Here is a 21,531-nt window from a genome sequence, read left to right as displayed (position 1 = left end):
TTTCAAGTTTCGTTAAGATCGGATAAAAATTATGCCCACAAACAAATTGTGGACGTATAAAAATTTGGGCGTATAGAAATTGTGACCTCTAGAGAGTCCACAACCTTCGTATTACATACTTTTACACAATTTGCGTACAAAGAGCGGCCATTTTCATTTCAATTTTCCAAAAATTCGAATTCAACCTTCATTATGATGGAATGGTGATATATTTAAACAGATTTTAAAATAGGTAAAAAAAACCTGTGACCTCTAGAGAATCCGCAAGCTAAAAATGCGATTTTTCGAACAATCAGGGGCCATATACCAGGAAGTTACGTACGGATATGCACGATTATCAAAAAGCCATAAAGTTATGGTCTGATACATGCCAATATTGAAAGGAACCAACATCTTTGGGAGAAAAGACCTATATTTTTTAAGTTTCTTCAAAATCGGATAAAAATTGTGACCTGTAGACAGGGGTGATGACAATATACGTCCACATGAAAATGTGGGTGCATAAAAAGTTTATACACAGGCCATAATTATGGTCTATATTACGATTATTTCACAAACAAACAGCATGTTGTATATCGCCACAATAGTTATATTGCAACATGAATATATATATAGAAAATAGGCTACGTGAGGATGAGTCCAGAAATATTCCAGAATATCCTAAAGATAATAAATCCTCATTACCAAACAAACAACCAAGATGGGACAACCAATACGCCCAGGAGAGTGATTAACTGTCACCCTTCGTTTTCTCGCTACAGGTACTGGAAAAAAACACCCATTCTAAGTACCATTTATAAATCCTGCGACTATATTATTATTATTAAGTATATTGCTATACAAACGGAACAATCCACTGGGACTACCATGTATACGATAGCTCACACATTAAATAAGAAGTGCCAGAATTGCAAACTTAATTTCAATCAGTTAGGCCTAAATTAGATTACTCAAACCACTTATACATGCAACAGAAAACAAAATTCTGAGAAACCTCGTGTGTGGTTATGTCAAATGAGAAGAATAACCAAAAATGACTGGTTTAATAGGTGCATTTATTTCCATGGTTGTCGCTTAACTTGTCGCCATGGTGAGCACATTACACAATTTGTTGCCGTCGAAGTGACGGCTTGTGCAATCATATCAAACATGTTTGATATTGGCGACCATAACTGCGATGGTCACTGGCGACGAAAAATCTTTACCGACCGAGTGCACACACTAGGCGAGGATTTGATTTTTCATCGTCGGCAGCCAAAATCGTTAATGTCGTCGCGTAGTGTGCGCCAGGATTAAGCAAAGTCATGATGAATGGTCAAGCTCCACTTGAGCAAGCTGCCAGTGACAAAGCATGCATGAGGTTACTGAATAATCATCATATTTGATTGAGTGTATTGAAATTAAATAACAGATTGTACCTCTAATTTCATGAGTTTCGAACTATCTGGGGAAAACTTTCTATATTTGACTTTAGTTATGATTTTCATGGTTATCAATGTCCGACCTTTGATCAATGGATGTTTTTCTAAAAAAAACAAAAGAAATTAGATAATACAAGAAAAGGTAGGCTTTCACTTTCGTTTTATTTAAAAAAAAAAAACCAACAGCATTACTTGACATTTTCTGAAGTCTTTTCTAAGAAACTTCAATAATTATTATTAACTATTATTAGAACTTTAATTAAAGATACATTATGGGAGATTAGATAGTTCTCACTATATTAGTTAAAAACTAGATAACGTAAAGGGAATTTGCTGAAAATTTCAGTCAAATTGATCCATTCTAAACCGAGATTTTAGCGATTGAATTTTGGGTCTAGCCTTGATCATCATTACTAAAGTTGGTTTGATAAAAAAAAACATAGTCTCGATTCTCCATTTTTTTAATTTAATTATCAATGAGTGTTAATCAGCTGATAGGATTCTAATCCAGAAAATATCGAAGGCTAGCGATGACATCAAGAGATGATTATGGTCTGGATAAGTGAATAAATGTCTAATTAATAATTTAGATAACATCTCAGGCTTAAACAAAGATGTGCAATTGGCAGATTTAGCTCTTGCATAATGTATGTTTAAACAAGCATTATGCAAGAGCTAAATCTGCGTACTGCAGGTCTTTCTTTAGGCCTGAATTGTTATATAAATTATTAATTAGACAATAATTAACTTACCAAGACCATAATCAACTCTCGATGCCATTGGATTGCTGTGATATAAGTAGACTTAAATACGTTATGAAGTTGATGCATTATTCAATTATTGTAAATTCGGCCATCGTAACAACAGTAGTAATGACAATTGAGGCTAGACTATAATTGTTTCGACGATATCAAGGCTCAGAATGAAATAATTTGACTGAAATTTTTAGCATATTCTTTTTTCATTATCTATTTTTAAAACTCTTATAGCGAGAATTGTCAGATCTTTATCTAATCTTACCTAATACTGCTTTGAAGTACAGTAGAATCTGCATTAAGCAGCCACTCAAGGGAATTTTCATGACCGCTTAACGGGAGTGACCTCTAATACGTAATCTCAGTGTTTGTTCGTGCTGACATCAAGTAAATTTTACGCTTGGATGCATTGGGGGCAAACATCAATACTTGCATCGGTAAATTTGGCCATCCCTGAAACTTTTTCAGAACAAAAATTCTTTGACTCAAATCTCTGATATAACTTCTGTAAACTTGTTATTTTGTACCAGCATTGATACTACTCTACTGTCTACCATTGTGATGTATTCGATAATATTTACCCATTTTTTTGAAGAAAATCCATAAAGTAATTTTTTTTTATCGAAAAAGCTCATGTTCCAAAAATAAAAACATCGCCGAATTCGTCACCAATTTCAGGGGGTGTAACTCTGTAATATAGGCGCGGCTAAAACTTCTGCTTAGCAACAAAGCGGCAATGAAAATTAGATACTAGATGGTCCTGACAAAACTCGGCTAATCACTGGATTAGCAGAGGTGCTATGAAGTACGACAAGATGGTATCATTCAACAATGGCCGTTGAATAGGCGATGTTTTGTTAAATTTATTAGTAAAATAGTGACCGCTGGCCGCGTTAGAGGAGTGACCATTGATTTAAGAGATGAAACAAATGAATTTCTACGGGGGAAATTTATCGTGACCACTTACAAGGAGATGTCGCTGAATAGGAGTGGCTGCTCATACATATTCTACTGTTAATGTGCATGTTTTGCATTTTTTTAAAAATTTCAAATTTCTCACAGTTAAATTAAAGGCAGTCCAGGGGTCCTCCCCCATGAATTGTTTTTGAAATTTCGACCTGAAATGGTGGTTTGTGGTGTGTATCTGATGCCCGTTAGATCCCGTACTTAGTAATTTCAAAACTCATCCAAATAAGGACACTTCATTTCACGTTTTTGGGGAAATGGGTCTTCATTATATTTTTCTACAAAATATGAAAAAAATATTTTTGCCCTAGGCATATTTGACTGTTGCCCTCGCCCTGATCCGTCACTGGGAGAATCCACACAGAATGAATGATCTAATGTTTGCTTGCAGACCGACTCCGAGATTACTTACAGCGATGGCTGTCGGGAGGGAGTTAAAAGGAATACATTTTAAGATTACCTAATGCCATCACTCTTTTTATTATAGCACCAGCCTCTTGTTTTTTGTGCACCATCACTTTTTCTACAAAAGCCATCTGTGGATAACATTTACTTTGTGGTGTTTGCTTATTCCCTTTTTTACATTCATGTAAATACACTCCAAACATATCAATTCTCACCAAGTCCATCTCTCTAGGATAATTACCACGGTCAAATACTTCTGGAGATAAAATGCCTAATAAATAAAATATTATAAATTATTGTTTATACGTTGTGTGTTATTTCAATCTATATGTTGACCAAATAACAGGTTGGTAAATATAGAAAAACACCCAAGACAAACTGTAGTAATTTAGCACCCTTGGTTGTATTAAAATTTCCACTTCCCCCTTTTTAATTGTTAAGTTTTCGCTATTATAGATTATTCCAAACCTGTCCATTATTTGTGTATTGTTATATTTGTATTTATAAATCCATATCATATTTAATTTCATGCATATATGGCCTCACTATCTGTGTCTAATCAGCTTTACCCTGTTTATTCATAGCACCGTTTGAAGGCCTTCATATGAGTTAATAACCCCCTACTCATGTATTAGAGTTTATTCAGCCAGCTAATTACCATGTTGTGCTTGTTGTTTTTGTTAAATATCCTTTACCTCTTATATTATTTTTGTTACTGTTATTTTAATCCATGTTGATGGTTTCACTATGAATTTTGTATATATTGACCTCAACTTTACCAAATGTCTAATTAAACTGGACCAAAGCTTAATCCATACGGCTTCCTCCAGTAAGTTTCTTAGGAAACATCCTTGTCTACGATATCACCTTAGGTGGAAGTGGACGTAAAACCCCAGAAACGAACGAACGAACCAAATGTCTAGATATCTTGTCTACGATATCACCTTAGGTGGAAGTGGACGTAAAACTCCAGAAATGAACGAACGAACGAACCAAATGTCATTGTGCTCGAGAACGATAAGAGGATACTTGTCGAAACATTGTGCTTTTAGAATAAAATTAATGATTGTATCCCATAAAAACTGTGTTCTGTTTATGTGTTTCCGATGTCTAAATGCCACTTAAAGATTATAAAGTCTATCATTGAGTCAACTGGTGTGGGTTCAATTCCCCAGTTGTACATGACAAAGAATAGGGTCGCCTGTCCAACCTCATGGGTTTTCTCCAGATCCTCTGGTTTCCTCCCACTGCTAAAGACCCCACGTGTTTGTGTCGAGTGGACGTTAAACTCCATTTCTCTCTTTCTCTCCTACTTTTAACATGACAACATTAAACAATGATATCCCCTGCTCCAATCCCAATTAATTAATTGCCGATTTATCTTTTTATAAAAGCATTAAGCAATCAAACTGCTTATCACTTGCTTAATCTGGGCAGAAAATGCTCATTATTGAACTTAGTCAAGGTTTTGATGCATTGAAACCATACACCAAGTTTCATCAGCATTATTGTCCAAAAATCTCTGCTTAGCCTCTGCAGAAAATGTTCATCATCAAAATCAGTCAATACATTCACTCAATGCACAGCTACACCAAGTTTGAATATTCGACCTGAATCAGAAACAGTGTTACTGTGTCCCAAAAAGTGTAACAGACAGACAGATTTACAAGGCAAGAGACAAAAATAAATCCTCTGTTATGTAAGATGACAACACTTAATATCATTAAGCTATGTTACATACCAAGCCATACAAATCGGATAAACTCCTCTTCTGTTTGTATACTTTCAAGTCCTATCTGGAAATCATCAGATTTCTGTTTGTGATGTTTTTCCTTCCAATCACGAGTTATCTAGATAAACAAGAAAATGATAATGTAGTGAAAATGACACATTTTGAATGATATGTGTCGCTTTAGAAATCAGCAGTATCTTTTTGAAGTTAAATGTGGGACATTTTTGTTAGATTACACCCTACCATAGGCATAGGACCATTCAGTGATGGGATTTCAAAATTTTTCTTATTTTATCGAAAATAAAGGGGCATAACTCTTATCGTTATTTTAGCAGACGAATTCATACCACAATTAATTGCCAGGCAACGAAACACACGCCCACAGCAGCTAAATCGTCTGAGCGGCTGACAGGGGTTGTTGCATATTTATTCCTTTGTAGGTAATTGGGGGCCTTTACAAGACAGTTCCATACAGATCAGATTATAATTTTTGCTGTTTGAGGGTTCACAAGGTTCTACAAGCTGAAACAAGGACCTTAACTCTGGAGGTGATTTACAAAAAATTTTGAAATTTGACAGGCTTTTTTGTTTTACTAATTTAAATAATGCATATAAATTTCATACAGATCGGATGATAACTTTTGTCATTCAAACGATGACAAGGTTCACAAAGTAAAACAAGGGCCATAACTCTAGAAATAATTGATGGAAAATGCTGAAATTCAATAGACCTCCGTCCTCCATTCCACAAATTTAAATGATGCATATAAATTTCATACATATCGGAATCGGATAACTTTCATCATTCGAGCATTTACAATGTTGAATAAAGTGATATAAGGGCTATAACCCTAGAAGTAATTAATGTAAATTGCTGAAATTCAATAGGCTTCGTGGTTTCACTAATCTAAATGATGCATATAAATTTCATACAGATTGCATGATGACTTAGTATAGGTTAGAGCGTTCACAAAGTGCAACGAAGTGAAACAAGGGCCAGAACTCTAGAAGTATTAAACAGAAATTGCTGAAATTCAATAGGATTCTTCTCTTTACTAATCTAAAAGACGCATGTAAATTTCATACAGATCGGCAGATAACTTTTGATGTTAGAGCGTTCACAAGGTTCAATAAAGTGAAACCAGGGCCATAACTCTAGACGTAATAAACGGAAACTGCTGAAATTCAATAGACTTCTTTGTTTCACTAATTCAAATAATGCATATAAATTTCACAAAGACAAGATGATAACTTTTGGCGTTAGAGCGTTCACAAGGTTCAACAAAGTGAAACAAGGGCCATAACTCTCGACGTTATAAACGGAAATTGTGGACAACGGACGGACGGATAGATGGAAGGGACGACGGCAATATAGTCTACATTTCTATGCGGGCATATAAAATTCATGTGTCAACAAAATATTCAAATCCTGTATGTAATAAAAATAGGTATTCAAATTTATGTCAGCAACATTCCTACAAAATTATGCATTTTTGTAATACATTGATGATTGAATGAAAGCTTGCCGAATCCTGCTTCGACATCAAATTCAAAACAGTAATATTCCTTTAAAATTAGGTGTCTTTGTTTATATGGCAGCAAATGAATGCAGAACTTCCGAAATAAGAATAGTTCAGTGGTAGTTATGCACTCAGTCCACTTAATTTTGGAATTTGGAATATTTTTCACCATATCATGATGTCCGATTGTGCATATTCCTGGTCGGACAATTTCGGAGGTTTGGAAAATAGCGTCGGACATGTCCGGAATATATGGGCGAAATACTGTAACCAACGAAACTTTTCATTGTTATTCTGTTAACTTTCAAGGAAATTGAAGTTTAGTAACGCTAGTGATGGAAATTTGCAAGACCTCTGTTGACCCAAGTATATTTTAATTTATAATAACAATCCTGGTTTAACCATGCCATTAAGAAACCAAAATCATAGGATAAAATGGTCTTAAAAAGGTGAACAGTACAATTTGAAGGATTATTAAGGAACTTCTAGTATCTTTATTATACCACAAGGATCTAACATCTTTGTTCATATTCAGCCCAAATGGCCAAAAACCCTTACTGGAACACAAAAAAGAAAGAGCCTTATGTGTCACGTGTTAATGACAAATTATATTCAAGATACAGCATAGCAAACACAGTTCACAGTCATGGGTGACAGTCATGAGTACCTGTACAAGTTTTAAAAGATTAATAACGAATTGAAACTAACCATCTCCCATGTCTCTAAAGCTAATAGATTAAGCATGATTTCCTGGTACTCTTGTATATTTGTATAAGATTCTAATAATTGAAATACATTTGCTTTTCCTAGTAATGGTGGCGGTTGTCCATTATTCTTGGCATTATCTGTAATGATACATTAACAAGCAGTTACTATGCAAGATACACCCACATTTTCAAGAGAGGGACTGGGAACAAGTAAAAAAAAAAAAAAAAAAAAAAAAGATTTTCCGTACAATCAAGGGCCATGATCCAGGGAGCTACAGTCCGATATGCGTGAATATTGACAGGAACCAAGATTTTTCAGATATAAACATATATTTTAAGTTTCATTAAAATCGGATCAATATTGTGACCTCTCAAGGGTCCACAACCTTGGTATTACATACTTTTACACTATGTGCGTACGTGGAGCAGTCAGTTTGTTTATGAGTTTCGCTAAGATTTTTACGAAATTCAAACTCAACCATCACTATGGTTTAACGGTGATATTTTTAAATGTTTTTTTTCTAAATTGTATAAATATTGTGACCTTTTCATACAATCAGGGGCAATAATCCTTGAAAAGAACCAAGATCAGGGTCCACAATCTTGGCATTCGCATTACATACTTTTAGTTACTCTATTAGCGCACAAGGATTGGCCATTTTGTCAGACGATTTTGGTCTGTTTTGCTTGAAATTTCGAACTCAATTATCATTAAAGTGTAACGGTGATATATTTTCAAATCAGATAAAAATTGTGACCCCTACAGGTTCCACAAGCTAAAATCGCAATTTTTTAAAATCAGGGGCTATGATCCAGGAAGTTACAGTCCAATATGTGGCAATATCGAAAGGAACCAAGATCTTTGGGATATAAACACATATTTTAAGTTTCATCAAAATCGGATAAAAATTATGACATCTAGAGAGTCCACAAACTTGGTATTATATATGTTTACACTATTTGCGTACAAGGACTCTGAAGGAGTAGCCATTTCGTCTGTCAGTTTCGGTCCAATTTACACGAAATTCCAACTCAACCATTATTAGGGTGTAACAGTGATTAGCAAGCTAACAGTAAGACTTGGGACAGCCTTAATCCTAAAATAAATAGATGACAATTATTAACTAATGTCCCCGCATATTTTTTGTAAATCATCCATCTATCAAATTGCTTATCTTCACTTATCTTCTGTTAGAAGCAGAGTTATTTTGTTCCAAAGTTTTGACCTATTATAATGCTTATTGTTGCTTAGCTTTAGTCAAAATGCTCATTATTGAACTTATTGACGTAATGAAGATGTCGCAAAGCTTCACCACTGATCACTTTCACTCAAGAAGAATCAATATTGTCATGGTTCAATCAAATTGCTTTTTTAACTCAATTAGAAGCAGAGTTATTGTGTTCCCAAAAAAGTGTGACAGAGAGATAGACAGACAGCCGGATGAACCCATTTCTTATCACTATGCTTAAAGATACATTATGGGAGATTCGATAACGAGTTGGCATTTCTCACTATAATAATTAAAAACTAGATAACGTAAAGGCAATTTGCTGAAAATTTCATTCAAATAGATCCACCATGAACCGAGAACTAAGCGAATTAAATTTCTGCCTAGCCTCGGTCATCATTACTAAAGTCAGTACGTTAAACAGCATAGTCTCGATTATACATTTAATCGTTTAATCGAGAAGGAAAGTTATGCAGTAAATCGGATCACAATCCACTTACTGGATAAGTTAATTAATGTCTAATTAATAATTTAGATAACATTTCAGGCCTAAAGAAAGACCTGTATGTTTAAGCTAAGCAGAAAATGCTCTTTACCAAGTTTCATCACTCTCACTCAATCAGAATCAAAGTTATTGTTGTCCAAATGAAATAAACATCTACCTCAATTAGAACTTAGAAGAAGAGTCAACTTATATTTATTTTGTTCCAAAAGGTGTGACAGAATGAAAATGAAATGAGATTAAATGCCCTACTTTTCTGCACCAACAGATCTAATGAAGACAGACATACATCACGCAGTATTGTGTACAAGGGACCTCAGGGTTTTTTTTACGAACAATACAAATAAACAGACACTATAAGGTTCTCTATCCAACAACACTGACAAGGGGGAAACCACACTGGGAATTCCAAAGAAAATTTTACGGCCAACACCAGGATTGAACCTGGGACCATAGATGAATTATGTGATTCATAAGATAGTATAAATAATCTTTACCTTGCTCATCTAACCAAACAGGATTCCACCTGAGAATAATTCTATAATAATCATCTAGCTTAAATATCTTATTAACTTGTGCTTTCTCCTGTATTGCTGGCTTTGACATAACAGTTTTTGAAACAGAGTGGCTTGAGACAGCATTGTATGTAGATAGAGGCTGACGTGGCTGTTGATTATTTTTCAACATTAAATTTACTGAAATGCCAGTTGCTGGTAATCCTGATGAAGCTGCTGGTGCTGAATGCAGTGCATGTTTTTGCTTTCTAGGGTCCACCTTTGACTGATTACATGTATTTGGAACTTTTGACACCGAATTAGCATTATCTAATTTGTATGAATGTAGAGGAACACTAGATGATGATTCCAAGGGCTTGTGAACGGAAGCTGCCAAACTGATTGCTGTACTTGAACTTTGTTTCAACTGAGTAACTTTTCTTTGAAATGGGAGATGTGTAGGTTGATTGATTGGACCCATTTTATCAATTAGTTCATCTAATAAAACACTGTCTTTAGCAGTGCTAGTAGCTGTGTTCACCTTTTCCTTTCCTTTCTTAATACCTATTACTTCAATGCATTCTTTCTTCTGAAAAAAGAACACAACATTTAAATACTTAAAGAGCATTAACAAGATCCTACAAAGTGAAGCAAGCGCTTGTTTCATCTCACTCAAACATGTTCAAAATTCCGCAGCTAACACTAGTATACATCAAAACATCTCCCCTGTATTGCAATTCCTACAGTGGCTTCCAATTCAGCAAAGAATTAAGTTCAAGTTACTCCACATTGTCTTCAAGTGTTAAACTGCCTAGCTCCATCTTATAAAACCAGCAGTTGCCATGCAAGATATGCCCACAATTTCCAAGAGATGGATAGAGAACAAGCTACAATCAGTGGTCATAATCCAGGATGTTGCAGTCCGATATGCACAAATATCAAAAGGAACCAAGATCTTTTGGATATAAACATATACTTTAAGTTTCATCCAGATCTGATAAAGATAGGTTGCCAGGCAACAAAACATACACCCACAGCAGCTAAATCGTCAGGGCAGTCAACAAGAGTTGTCGCATAATTATACTTTTATCGGTAACAAAACTTAAGCTGGCACACAGTAAGCTGGCAGATAACAGTCGGGTTGCCAGTTAGTGATACCCTGACAATTTTGCCCAGTACTTGACCCATGGTAGGTGACCCGTGCACTCTACAGAAAGTTGGTCTCGACACGGCTAAATGTGCATGCCTCAGTTGCGTGTCTCGAACTGATTTCTGACTACCCCGCACTCTCTTTGAGTCGATAAATAGCCGTGGCACGTGCAATTCTCTACAAATGTATCAACTATTACAGCCGTAAAAAATCTATTGTTGACGATTTTGAATAGCAGTAAAATTTAACTTCTTGGTTATTACAGCAGCTTTAGAAATTACGTTTGTTTTATTTTTTAAATTGCTTTATCATTAACTGTACCGTTAGGAGCGGCATCTTTTGGTTTAGTACAAATACTATCTCTGAATCACTTTCTTTAGCAGGAACATGATACTAGCAGTAGTTTCATTTTACTTTTACAAGTTTCTTAAAACAATTGTTGAGTTGTCTAAAGTGCTTATTTCTAAATTCAATTTCTTGTTCTAGCTTTCTGTTATGTTTCGTAAAAAAGTAGTCTTGATTATCCCGACCTGTCAATCAGACGTAGAATGGTCGATAGACTGGTTAAGCGAGACTAATTTCAAAAGTGTCTGGATGTTATGGACGACATTTGGAACCAGTTTTCAGTCTATTATTTATAGATGATTAATGGTCATAGCTAATTAAGTACAACATGATCGTTTATTTAGTGACTATAATTGTGTGAAACTGATTTGAGGCTTGGCATATATATAAATATTGTGGCGTAATTGTCGAGAAATTTGGAGATATTTATTTATGGTGGGTCACCCTACACATGGGCGTTTTTCGGGTAATCCAGTATTTTTCTAGTAAGATTAGGTGTCTATCCTTTCCATATATACCAAATTTGACATATTTTTATTGAAAATAACCAACTGATAAATACTTTTCTGGGAAAGTATCTTTAAACTTTATGTATCAATCTAAAGTCCATCGAAACAATATAGGCGTAAACACAGTGTATAAATATAAAATCAATCAGACGATAACTATCCACAAGATTTTTCAAAGTGATCAAGGGCCATAACTCTGCAGTGATAATCGGAAATCATTGAAAATCAATAGGCTTCTTCGTTTGATGACCTTAAACACTGTGTATAAATTTAAAGTCAGTCGGATCAAAACTTTAGCCTCTAGAGCGTCCACAAGATTTTTCAAAGTTTTCAAGGGCCATAACTCTGGCAGTAATTATCAGAAATTTGTTGAAAATCAATAGGCGTCTTCGTCTGATGACCTTAAACACTGTGCATAAATTTAAAGTCAATCAGATATCAACTTTAGCCTCTTGAGCGTCCACAAGATTTTTCAAGGTGATCAAGGGACATAACTCTGGCAGAAAATCAATAAGATTCTTTGTCTCATGACCTTAAACACTGTGTATAAATTTAAAGTCAATTGGATATTAACTTTAGCCTCTAGAGCGTCCACAAGCAATTGTGGATGCCAGACAGCCGGACGGACGGGGGCAACGACAATATACGACCACATTTCAATGTGGACGTATAAAAATTGTGACTCCTACTACTAGAGGGTCCACAACCTTGTGAAACAAGGTCATTGCTTTAGACCCGTCGAGTGTTGACAAGAAATTGACCAACTGACAGGCCAATGAACAACAGACACAGGTGGTAAAAATATATTATGTCCACATTAAAGGACAATGTTGGTGTCAGCCAATAATACATAAATGTAATAGATCTTTATAAACACATTCCAAATATAATTTTAACACAGAGATCATTGATACAGTAGATGCGTAACAATGATTTGAAGAAATAGGAAGTGACACAAACAAGTTGTCCTTTCATATAACTGACTGAAGTACAGAGCGATAACTGATCCACAGTCGATTTTCAGCTCACCAATAATTCCTTTGAAGACGAAAAGTTGTTATATGAGACTGTGACAGGATATCTGGTCAACCTGATAATTCATAAAAGAATTGACTGTCACTAGATAAGAGAAAGCAAGAAAAATAGAAATAGCCTGTGGAGTATGTTGTTTTTATCAATTCTCTATTACAAATTTTAAGCGATAATAATAGTTTATTCCGGTAGACCTATAGAGACATATCATTATTTTTTTACAATTACTTCTGTCTCCGCCAATTGGATCACAAATCATAATTTGGTATGCACTCTAAAACGACAAATAGGCCATCTTAATTTATCAAATACTGCATTCATATTAATTCTCATCCTTGCAGGCCAAGATTCAGTGGACTCAAACCGAGAATTTCATTAACACGACACAACACCAATAAGGCTATATTTAACCACTTTCAAGTTGCTGTACTTAAGGTGCGGAATAGCAGGAAAACGCATTTGGCCAGCCTAATTTTCCAAATTTTCAAGGGAGAGGCCCCTGGACCCCTACATGACGGTCAATATCTGGGTAGAAATTGTTAGTTTTCAACAGCTATCCTCTCACAGTCTAATTAATATAACAACTTTTCATTTTCAAAGAAATTATCAGTAAGTTGAAAATCGCCCGTTTATCTGTTATCGATCGCGACTTCAGTATGTTATATATAAGGAAAACTTGTTTTTTTTTTATTTTGTTTGTGTCACTTCCTGTTTCTTCAAATCTTCATTATGCATTTACAGTAGCAAAGATCTCTGTGTTAAAATTATATTTGGAATTTCTTTAACCAGTTCTATCACATCAACATTTACCAGATAACGTTGTCAACAACTCTGATTAGCCTACCATGAAATTAACCATCTTTGATTATTGTTGTATAATTTGGAAGTGTGTTATGTTTGACAATACCATTGATTTAAGGGTCAACTACTAGGTGCTTTACATGCATTATATCCAAATTTTGTATCAAAGAAACATTTCATTAGGCCTGTTTTAAATGTATGACTTTTTGCTAGCGGAGAAATGCAGTGTTCATGCATGCGATTTTCTTTATTTCCAGAAAATCTGCTGTAAAGTTTGGGAAAACCCACGAAAATGACCTCATAAGTGAGGATTTATCTGTACAGCAGGAAACCTGACAGCTTACATGGAAGCAGTCCCTTTACATTTGCATAGACTGAGTTCTTTGGTGGCGGAAACCTGCGCAGAAATGCGTACAGCCGTATACATACCTTTTTGGCTGGCACTATTATTTCTGCATTTTTTGTGGGTCCTATTTCATTATCACTGTCAAAAGTTTTCTGTCTTTTATTCTTATTGACTTTATTTACACTATGTCTGACAAGAGTCTCATTCTTTTCAACAAACTTATTATGGTCAGTCAAAGCACACATAGATGTAGAAGCTTCTGCATATGGATCAATTACTGTATCTGGTTTGTCTGACAAAGTCCTTGCTTTTATGGTACGTGCTTCATTATTTGTCACACCTTCTCTTGCAGCAGATGGTTCTTTTGGAACATTTTCAGCGTTCTCCAATTCTATACCTCTGCGCATTTCATTGACATCACACGAAAGAATAGGTAACTGTTTATTTAAGATATCATTAACATCTGGTAGCTGGACATCACTACCTGTTAAGTTTTCCACTGAAGATTTAAAAGAACTCGTTTCAGTTGATAAATATAATAAATGCAAAAGAGCATATCAGATCAGATTCCTTTTCTTTTTGAAATCGGCATTGGGAATTTCATAAGAATTGGTTTTATATTAAAGACAGACAGTTACATAATACTGTGACGTGGTTCATTAAAAGTCTATATTATTAGCATCATCATAAGCATCATGGCAATCTGAACTTGGTTTTCTACAATTAATTCAGGATAAGGTTATTTGAAATTGAATATGATATTATTCAAAATCCATTACACTTTTTCTATAGGTAATTGCTCCATTAGTAAATCAGTGATGTTATTAGCATTGTAAATGAGTTGATAATAGATCTAATAATATATATGCATGTGCAAAATTATGGAAGGAGCTGTCATTCCAATTGAGAAGTGGACATGCTCTCTGAATTTAACACCATGCAGTATGCTGTGTAGGGAAATTTTGCCTAGACAGTGGAATGTCCACCTACTCTTCTTTGAATAACTGCAAAGTCTTCTCTTATTATGCATTTCAATGTTCACATGGGATCTCGGTTTTTCAAATAATTAGATGCCCTTCCTTGCCAAAAACTCTGTCTTTGCCTAGTAGCATCACTCAAAAGATGAAACTAGGCTGGAAAATCTCATGTAACATTCTTAGCCAATAACAGTATTGAACCCAGGACTTCATAGTAAGTAGGTCAGTCCCATACAGATTAAGCCATCATGGCTCCCCTCTGGATTACAAAATTGTTTTTAAAAGGGATGAAGCATGTTACCACAATTTAAATGTTGTAGCTGTAGTTACATGCTTCATCCCTTTTAAAAACTATGCTTTATTTGAAGCCTTATATATAAATCATCCTCGGTATCCCCAGTGGTCTCATTCCGTTCTATTCCACTATACCCTGGATTAATCCATAGGGTTTTAAAGATTTCTGATTATCTGTCCAGGTTTACAAACCTGTTTTACTAATTAAACAGCCTTCATTTCGCATTCTTTTTTATAAGGGTAGATAACCATTTTCATGTAAATTTACTGAATGATTTATGTAAATAATGTATACATTTCTAATTTATTTATATTTAATTGTATTATCAAAATCTGTAGTACCTTTTGCTGATTTCAAATATGTATAACATCTATATGTTTGACTTTTGTTATTATTATTACTATTCGTTCTTTGTCTGAAATGTTTCATTCTGTTATGTTTATTATTATTGAACTTATACTTGGCAATTTAATTCTCAATAAAAATATTTATATAAACACATGTCAGGCCTTCATTAATATATTATATAATAATTTTAATAATTGTAGTATAATTTGAACTTCTCTATTTAGGCTATCATCTGGCTAATTCCTAAATCCTAACCTTGTCTGGAAGGGGAGTCTTAGTGTTTTGTTTACATTACCCAATGGCAGTTACTTCCCTTTGCCATTTTCCATTGCAATTTAGGATTTATGGGATTGGTCAATAAAAATAGAACAATCATCAAAGCAGTTACTTCCCTTTGCCATTTTCCTTTGCAACTAAAGATTTATGGGACTGGTCAATAACAATAGCACAATCATCCAAGGGCAGATAACTTGAAAACGTGTCCACCCCACCCCCATAGATTAACCCAGGGGTTAATGGAGTAGAACGGAATGAGACACTGGGGATATTGACGATGTATATAAATAAGGGTTAGTACCTCATTCTTCAGTACTTACTTTCATCTCTAGTATTATTATATTTAGCAATAGCAACCTCTGTAGCTTTAGCTTGATTTTTCCTGTGTTTCAGCTGCTTTCTAGCCATAGTAATCTTTTGTGTCAGACTAAAAGGTTCATCAACTGACTTCAGTCTCTTCGTTGCTGATTTTTTCTTTTTTGTGGAAATCCCAGGAACTTGATGATTTTTATTCAACCAACTACTACTTTGGTTTGCTTTGAAAGAAGTGGAATTTTTCTTGGAAATGGGAACTGTTGAATGGGGCTTTGATTTGCTCAAAAATCTGGAAACTGATTTTTGGGTAGAAAAATTTTTGGATTTTGTGGAATTTTCCACTGTTGAATCTAATCGTTCATTTGATACCTTTTGAGCAGATATGGGTAGTTTACTGTTTGGAGAGGGTTTAGTAGATGAGGTTGAATAACTGTAATGAGATGGTTTGTTAGATGAAGTTGAATTACCAGTTGAAGGTTTGCTGGATAACATTGGTTTACTGGATGAAGATGGTTTGTTTGATGAACACGGTTTGCTAGATGAAGATTTATTACTGTGTGAAGATGAAGATGGTTTGTTAGATGGAGACGGTTTGACAGTGGGTTTACTGCATAATGCTGGTATGCTAGATGATGTTGATTTGCAATGCGAAGATAGTTTTCCAGATTTGCTAATATTCATTTCTTTGGCCCTTTTATATTTATCTCTTATTTCTTTCTTACTTTCTTGTCGTTGAGGATTAATTTGAATGATCTGTTTAGGTTTGTTACTAGTAACTGATTTACTCTTATTTAATGTCTTCCCTTTAGCAAGCAAATCTTCAATCACAGCAAGATCATCACTAGAAGTAGAAGGCTCAGTAATATCAGTAATAAGCTGTGTAGGTGCATAATATATCTCATCCTCTGATATTTCTAAACAGCAATTTCCTTTATCATCAACAGCCCTCTCGATACTGCTTTCTGAAAGGAGTTTCTTTCTTCTCTTGAAATTAGTTTTAGAACTAGTGGAAGTACCTCTGTCTTCTTCATCAGATTTGTATAATGTAACATGTCCAGGACTATGAAAACTGTCAATTTGGGTTAAATCATTATAGATTTCATCATCACTAGTTGTTTCAGGTTTATTCAGAATAGGAGTAACATTTGTTGTAATAGAAACAGATGTGACGTCCTTGTCAATTTGGGTTAAATCATTATAGATTTCATCATCACTAGTTGTTTCAGGTTTATTCAGAATAGGAGTAATATTTGTTGTAATAGAAGCAGATGTGACGTCCTGGTCAGGAGTTACAATGGTGGGTGGTCCCATTACAGGTTTATCAACATCATCACACTTCAATTTCATTGCATCTATCTTTCTTGGCAAAGCATCACCACAATCATCGAAAAAAGCATTAATAAAAGTCAAATCATTACCTATCTCTCTACTCGATATATCTTCCATTTCCTCACTCAATTTAATTCCATCTTTTTCTATGCTCTTTATATCTGGTATCAGATTTAAGTTTATTTCTGACGATTGTTTGGACATGGGTAATATATTGTTCTCCTGGAAACCAGTATTAGCACCAGTAGCTAGATGTTTTGTCTGGTTATTTTCTATTTCATTTTCAGATTTATCAAATTTAATTTTGTCGCACAAGTTAGTAGTTGACTGATTAAAAATATCTTCATCGGAAAATGCATCAGACTCATTTTCATCAGCATCTTTACCTTCCTCTATCGCCTTCTCTTCATCATCGGTAAAATCATCTTGAAAATAAGAATCAAATAAATCAACATCTTTATCTGCTGCTTCCACTATTGTCTGTTTTAATGAGGAATCGAATTTAGCCTGTTTTAGCTTAGGTTGTTCAATTTCCTCTTCTTCGTTGTCATACAATTTGGCCATTGCGCCAAATTCATCATCACCTACTACTTCCTCCTCTTCTTCTGACACCGGTTCAGATTTGATATTGACTGGTACTTGAGACAAACAAAACAAAGCATCTTCATCATCCAAATCAAAGATTTCCACAACATCATCATCATCATCATCAGCCTGTGTATAACTCCAACCATTATCAACTTCTTCCTTTATTTCTACCGCTCCAAAATTTACAGAATTTTTTATACTTTTATCTGATTTGTCCTTAAAAGCTTCAGGATGCTTGAACTCAAATATTCCCAAACAAGGGTTACCATCCCCAGTTTTTTTGTCATCACCACTATCATCAGTATCCTTGTTATCACTGAAAGGAGCAGAATTATCATTAACAGAGCTGCTATTCCCTAATTTCAAAACAGGAACAATGATGCATTCATCCATTTCTACATCACTATGATACTGACTGTCCTTCATTAGGGCTTGACTAGATGCTGCCATTTTTTCAAATATGCTTGGTGTAGGACTAGAAACTGATATATTCTGACTTTTTAGCGGACTTAAAGAAAATGGTTGTGTCTTGGAAATTGTTTGTGTGGATTTCTTAGTATTGTCATTTCCTTTAAGGTCTGAAATAAATCTTGATAAATTATTATTTGAAGGTTTCACCTGAGGTGACAATACTTCGGCCTGGTTATTCTTCGAATGAGAAGGAAAATAAAGATTGGATTTTCCTTTGGAGTTAAATTTAACATAATCAGTTGAATGTGGTAGGACACCAGAACTAACTGGAACTGGATAAGAGATGTTAGCATCTGTGGGTGTTTTGTCCATTTTGTCCTTGGCTGCTGAAACATCTGGTGATCTGACTTCAAATGGTTGAGTCAGAAAATCACAATCTGGTAATTCATCAGAACTATCTGACTGTATGCTGTCAGATAATTTTCTAGCAACATTGGGACTCATTTCTGACATTGAATCAGGTTCCTGTGTAGATTCATCAGCACTGTCTTGAAGAGGCACATTCCTTACTACTGTACTTTCTTGGCTGCTCTTCCCCACTACTTGACTTTCGAATATGTGGTTAATCTCATCATCAGTATAATCAGGTTGTTGAGTTTCTTCATCAGAATCTAAGGTTGGCAGATGTTTATGCACTGTTGCAGGTAATAGTTCAGGAAATGGTTGACTTGCTTCATCATCTGATTCTGGTATTAAAGTAGGAGATGATGAATCTCTCCTCTTGCCTGAATTCTTTTGGGGGATTTGTAGTTCAGTGATTTTTTCTTCGTCGCTTTCAGTGAACATTAATGCAGGGCTAGAATTTATTTTTCGCTCATTATGGACATTAATGCAATCAGAAATGATTTTTGTTTTTAATAGAGAATCATCAGTTCTATTTTTTATGCGTTTTTTAGATAAAATTGGTGATAAAATTTGACTCGCATTTACAGTTGATGTACTACATGTACTTTTTTTCTGCAAAACTCTTGTCTTTTGTTGAATAGGACTCGTTTCAAAATCTGAATCTGATTCAGACCACGATTCTACTTGATCAATTTCCAGACTTGACGAGCCATCAGCACTTGTTGAAAGATCGCTAATGGCAGGTTGACTGCAATTTTTACGCCGTCCATTCCAGGATTGCGCAAGTCTCTGTCTATAACTTTTAGTAACTTTCAGATTAGATTTAACATTAGCCTGTTTCTTTAATCTTGAACCTTTTCTTTTATTCAGTTTTGATTGAGAATTGTTTTGAACATATTCCGAAAATATTGGCCAATGACTGGCTGATGGATCTTTTTTGATAATAGAACTATCCTCTTGCTTTGGTGAAATTGTTTCTCGTGATGCATTAGGCTTGGTAACGGGTGTATTGTTTTTGGATTTGCATTTTTTTTTAAATTTTTGTGAAAGCAATGATCTGGCTGTTTCATTAATAATAAGCTGCTCTTTGTTAGGTGATGAAACTTTTTTTGATGAACTTGTTTTTATAGATGTTTTCTTAATTTTATGATTTGTTTGTGTGTTAAAATGACTAAAAATTGAGTCTGAATCACTGTCGCTAACACATATGATGTCATCTTGTAATGAACTGGAAGTAGTCTGGAAAACACTCACATCTGACATAATTACTGCCTCAGAGTCTGTCTCTGAATCTGAAAAGAGTGTGAAAAACGTATAATTAATTAGCATTATTACTGGAAACTATGGATGTTTAGAATTTTTAAAATGTTTTTCATGCTCATGATCCATTTTAACATGAGTTTTTATCAATACATACATGCTGCCATATAAATAAACTATTTAGTACTACGCCGTACCTAAATATATTAACACCCTTGGGTGCCATGTTGAATAACACTGTATTAAACGTTCAAAAACCTGACAGCATAGAATCAACAATCTAAACTTTGGCACCCCAACTCCCAACCTCTGGGTGTTCCAACATTGGATTTATATCTAGATTTATAAACCTCACAGGTGTTACATCAACATACTTGTCTATATACTATCCCTTTATTTTTATGTCAAGTAACAATGTCACAATTCAACACAAGGCAACTTAGTTACCGCAAATATGGGATAATAGCACATCGATCTACGCGATCAGTACAACCCTGGTAATAAATTCCCAAACCCTGCCAAATTGTTACCATGGAAACCCTGCTGGGGTTTTGGAATATTATAAATAAACGCCTGCCATAAGTCTAATCAGTCTAATCAACATGACCCAAACTAATCACTCACACCTGGGATAACCAAGTCTTAACCCGTAACTAGTCATTGTCGAATATAATCACCACAACGTTATACAGCTAAGTGGTAGTCGACCGCAGCAAGAAGCTTTTTTATAAGGCGCATTTGAGTATTTAGTTTCGTATTTAATTGATATTGCCACACATGCGTGTCAGACAGGAACTTGTCTTGCCAAGGGCACTGAGAAAAACATGTCTTTGTTCAACATTTTTTGACGAAAAACATAATTTAACGATGTCGGGAACGTTAAAGACGCTTGAAGTGGTTGAAATACTTATGAATTATTCCGACTCGGATTATACAAAATATTTCATGTCAGCCTTTATTAAGCCTGACCACTTGACATCAAAATGACGTCGACCGGTTAAGGGTTAATAGCCACTCTCATCTCTTATATTCTACTGATATAATAGATAAGCTATCTGTACCTGTTTGGCAAAATGGTGCTGTTTCATCCTTTTCTTGACTTGACTGTCCAAATGAAAAGAGGTTGCCCATACTGGAAATGCAAAAGATGAATTATTCATAGGTAAAGTGGAATGATGAGCTAATTATTTAATTCATGAATCAATTTCAATTTCACGGGTTTTTACCACTAGTGAATTATTTGGGACACCAACAAATTCCCCCCGCCCCCACAAAAGAATAAAGATTTATACTAAATTGAACACTTGAGCTTATGGTATAGGGCTACAACCTGCAGCTGTATCCTTCATTTTACAAATAAAATGATATTGTCACAAAGTACAGATTCCGCTATTTGTTGTAAAAAACAAAACA

General features: G+C 34.8%; 1 protein-coding gene across 4 annotated transcripts in view; it reads right to left on the bottom strand.

Moving 5' to 3' along the window:
• The window catches only part of LOC126821815 (probable helicase senataxin), a 56,747-nt gene extending 35,216 nt beyond the window's left edge, over nt 1–21,531 (bottom strand). Inside the window, exons 1-8 of one of the 4 annotated variants that reach the window (XR_008788174.1) lie at nt 21,180–21,523; nt 16,131–20,150; nt 13,998–14,413; nt 9,735–10,320; nt 7,508–7,644; nt 5,289–5,397; nt 3,603–3,818; nt 1,419–1,525 (exon numbers count right to left, since the gene is read on the bottom strand). Coding sequence is in view for 3 of the 4 variants with exons in the window: in XM_056101168.1 (XP_055957143.1) it covers nt 1,419–1,525; nt 3,603–3,818; nt 5,289–5,397; nt 7,508–7,644; nt 9,735–10,320; nt 13,998–14,413; nt 16,131–20,150; nt 21,180–21,249 (5,661 nt within the window). In the remaining variant the exon portion in view is untranslated. Of the gene's footprint in view, nt 1–1,418; nt 1,526–3,602; nt 3,819–5,288; nt 5,398–7,507; nt 7,645–9,734; nt 10,321–13,997; nt 14,414–16,130; nt 20,151–21,179 lie in introns of all 4 variants that reach the window. The other 3 variants (XM_056101168.1, XM_050550315.2, XM_056101169.1) reach the window with 3 other exon arrangements.

This window comes from Patella vulgata, chromosome 5, assembly GCF_932274485.2.
Source record: "Patella vulgata chromosome 5, xgPatVulg1.2, whole genome shotgun sequence".
Lineage (NCBI taxonomy): Eukaryota > Metazoa > Mollusca > Gastropoda > Patellidae > Patella > Patella vulgata.
The sequence above is the reverse complement of the archived record's forward strand: the minus strand, read 5'-3'. Positions and strand labels throughout refer to the sequence as shown.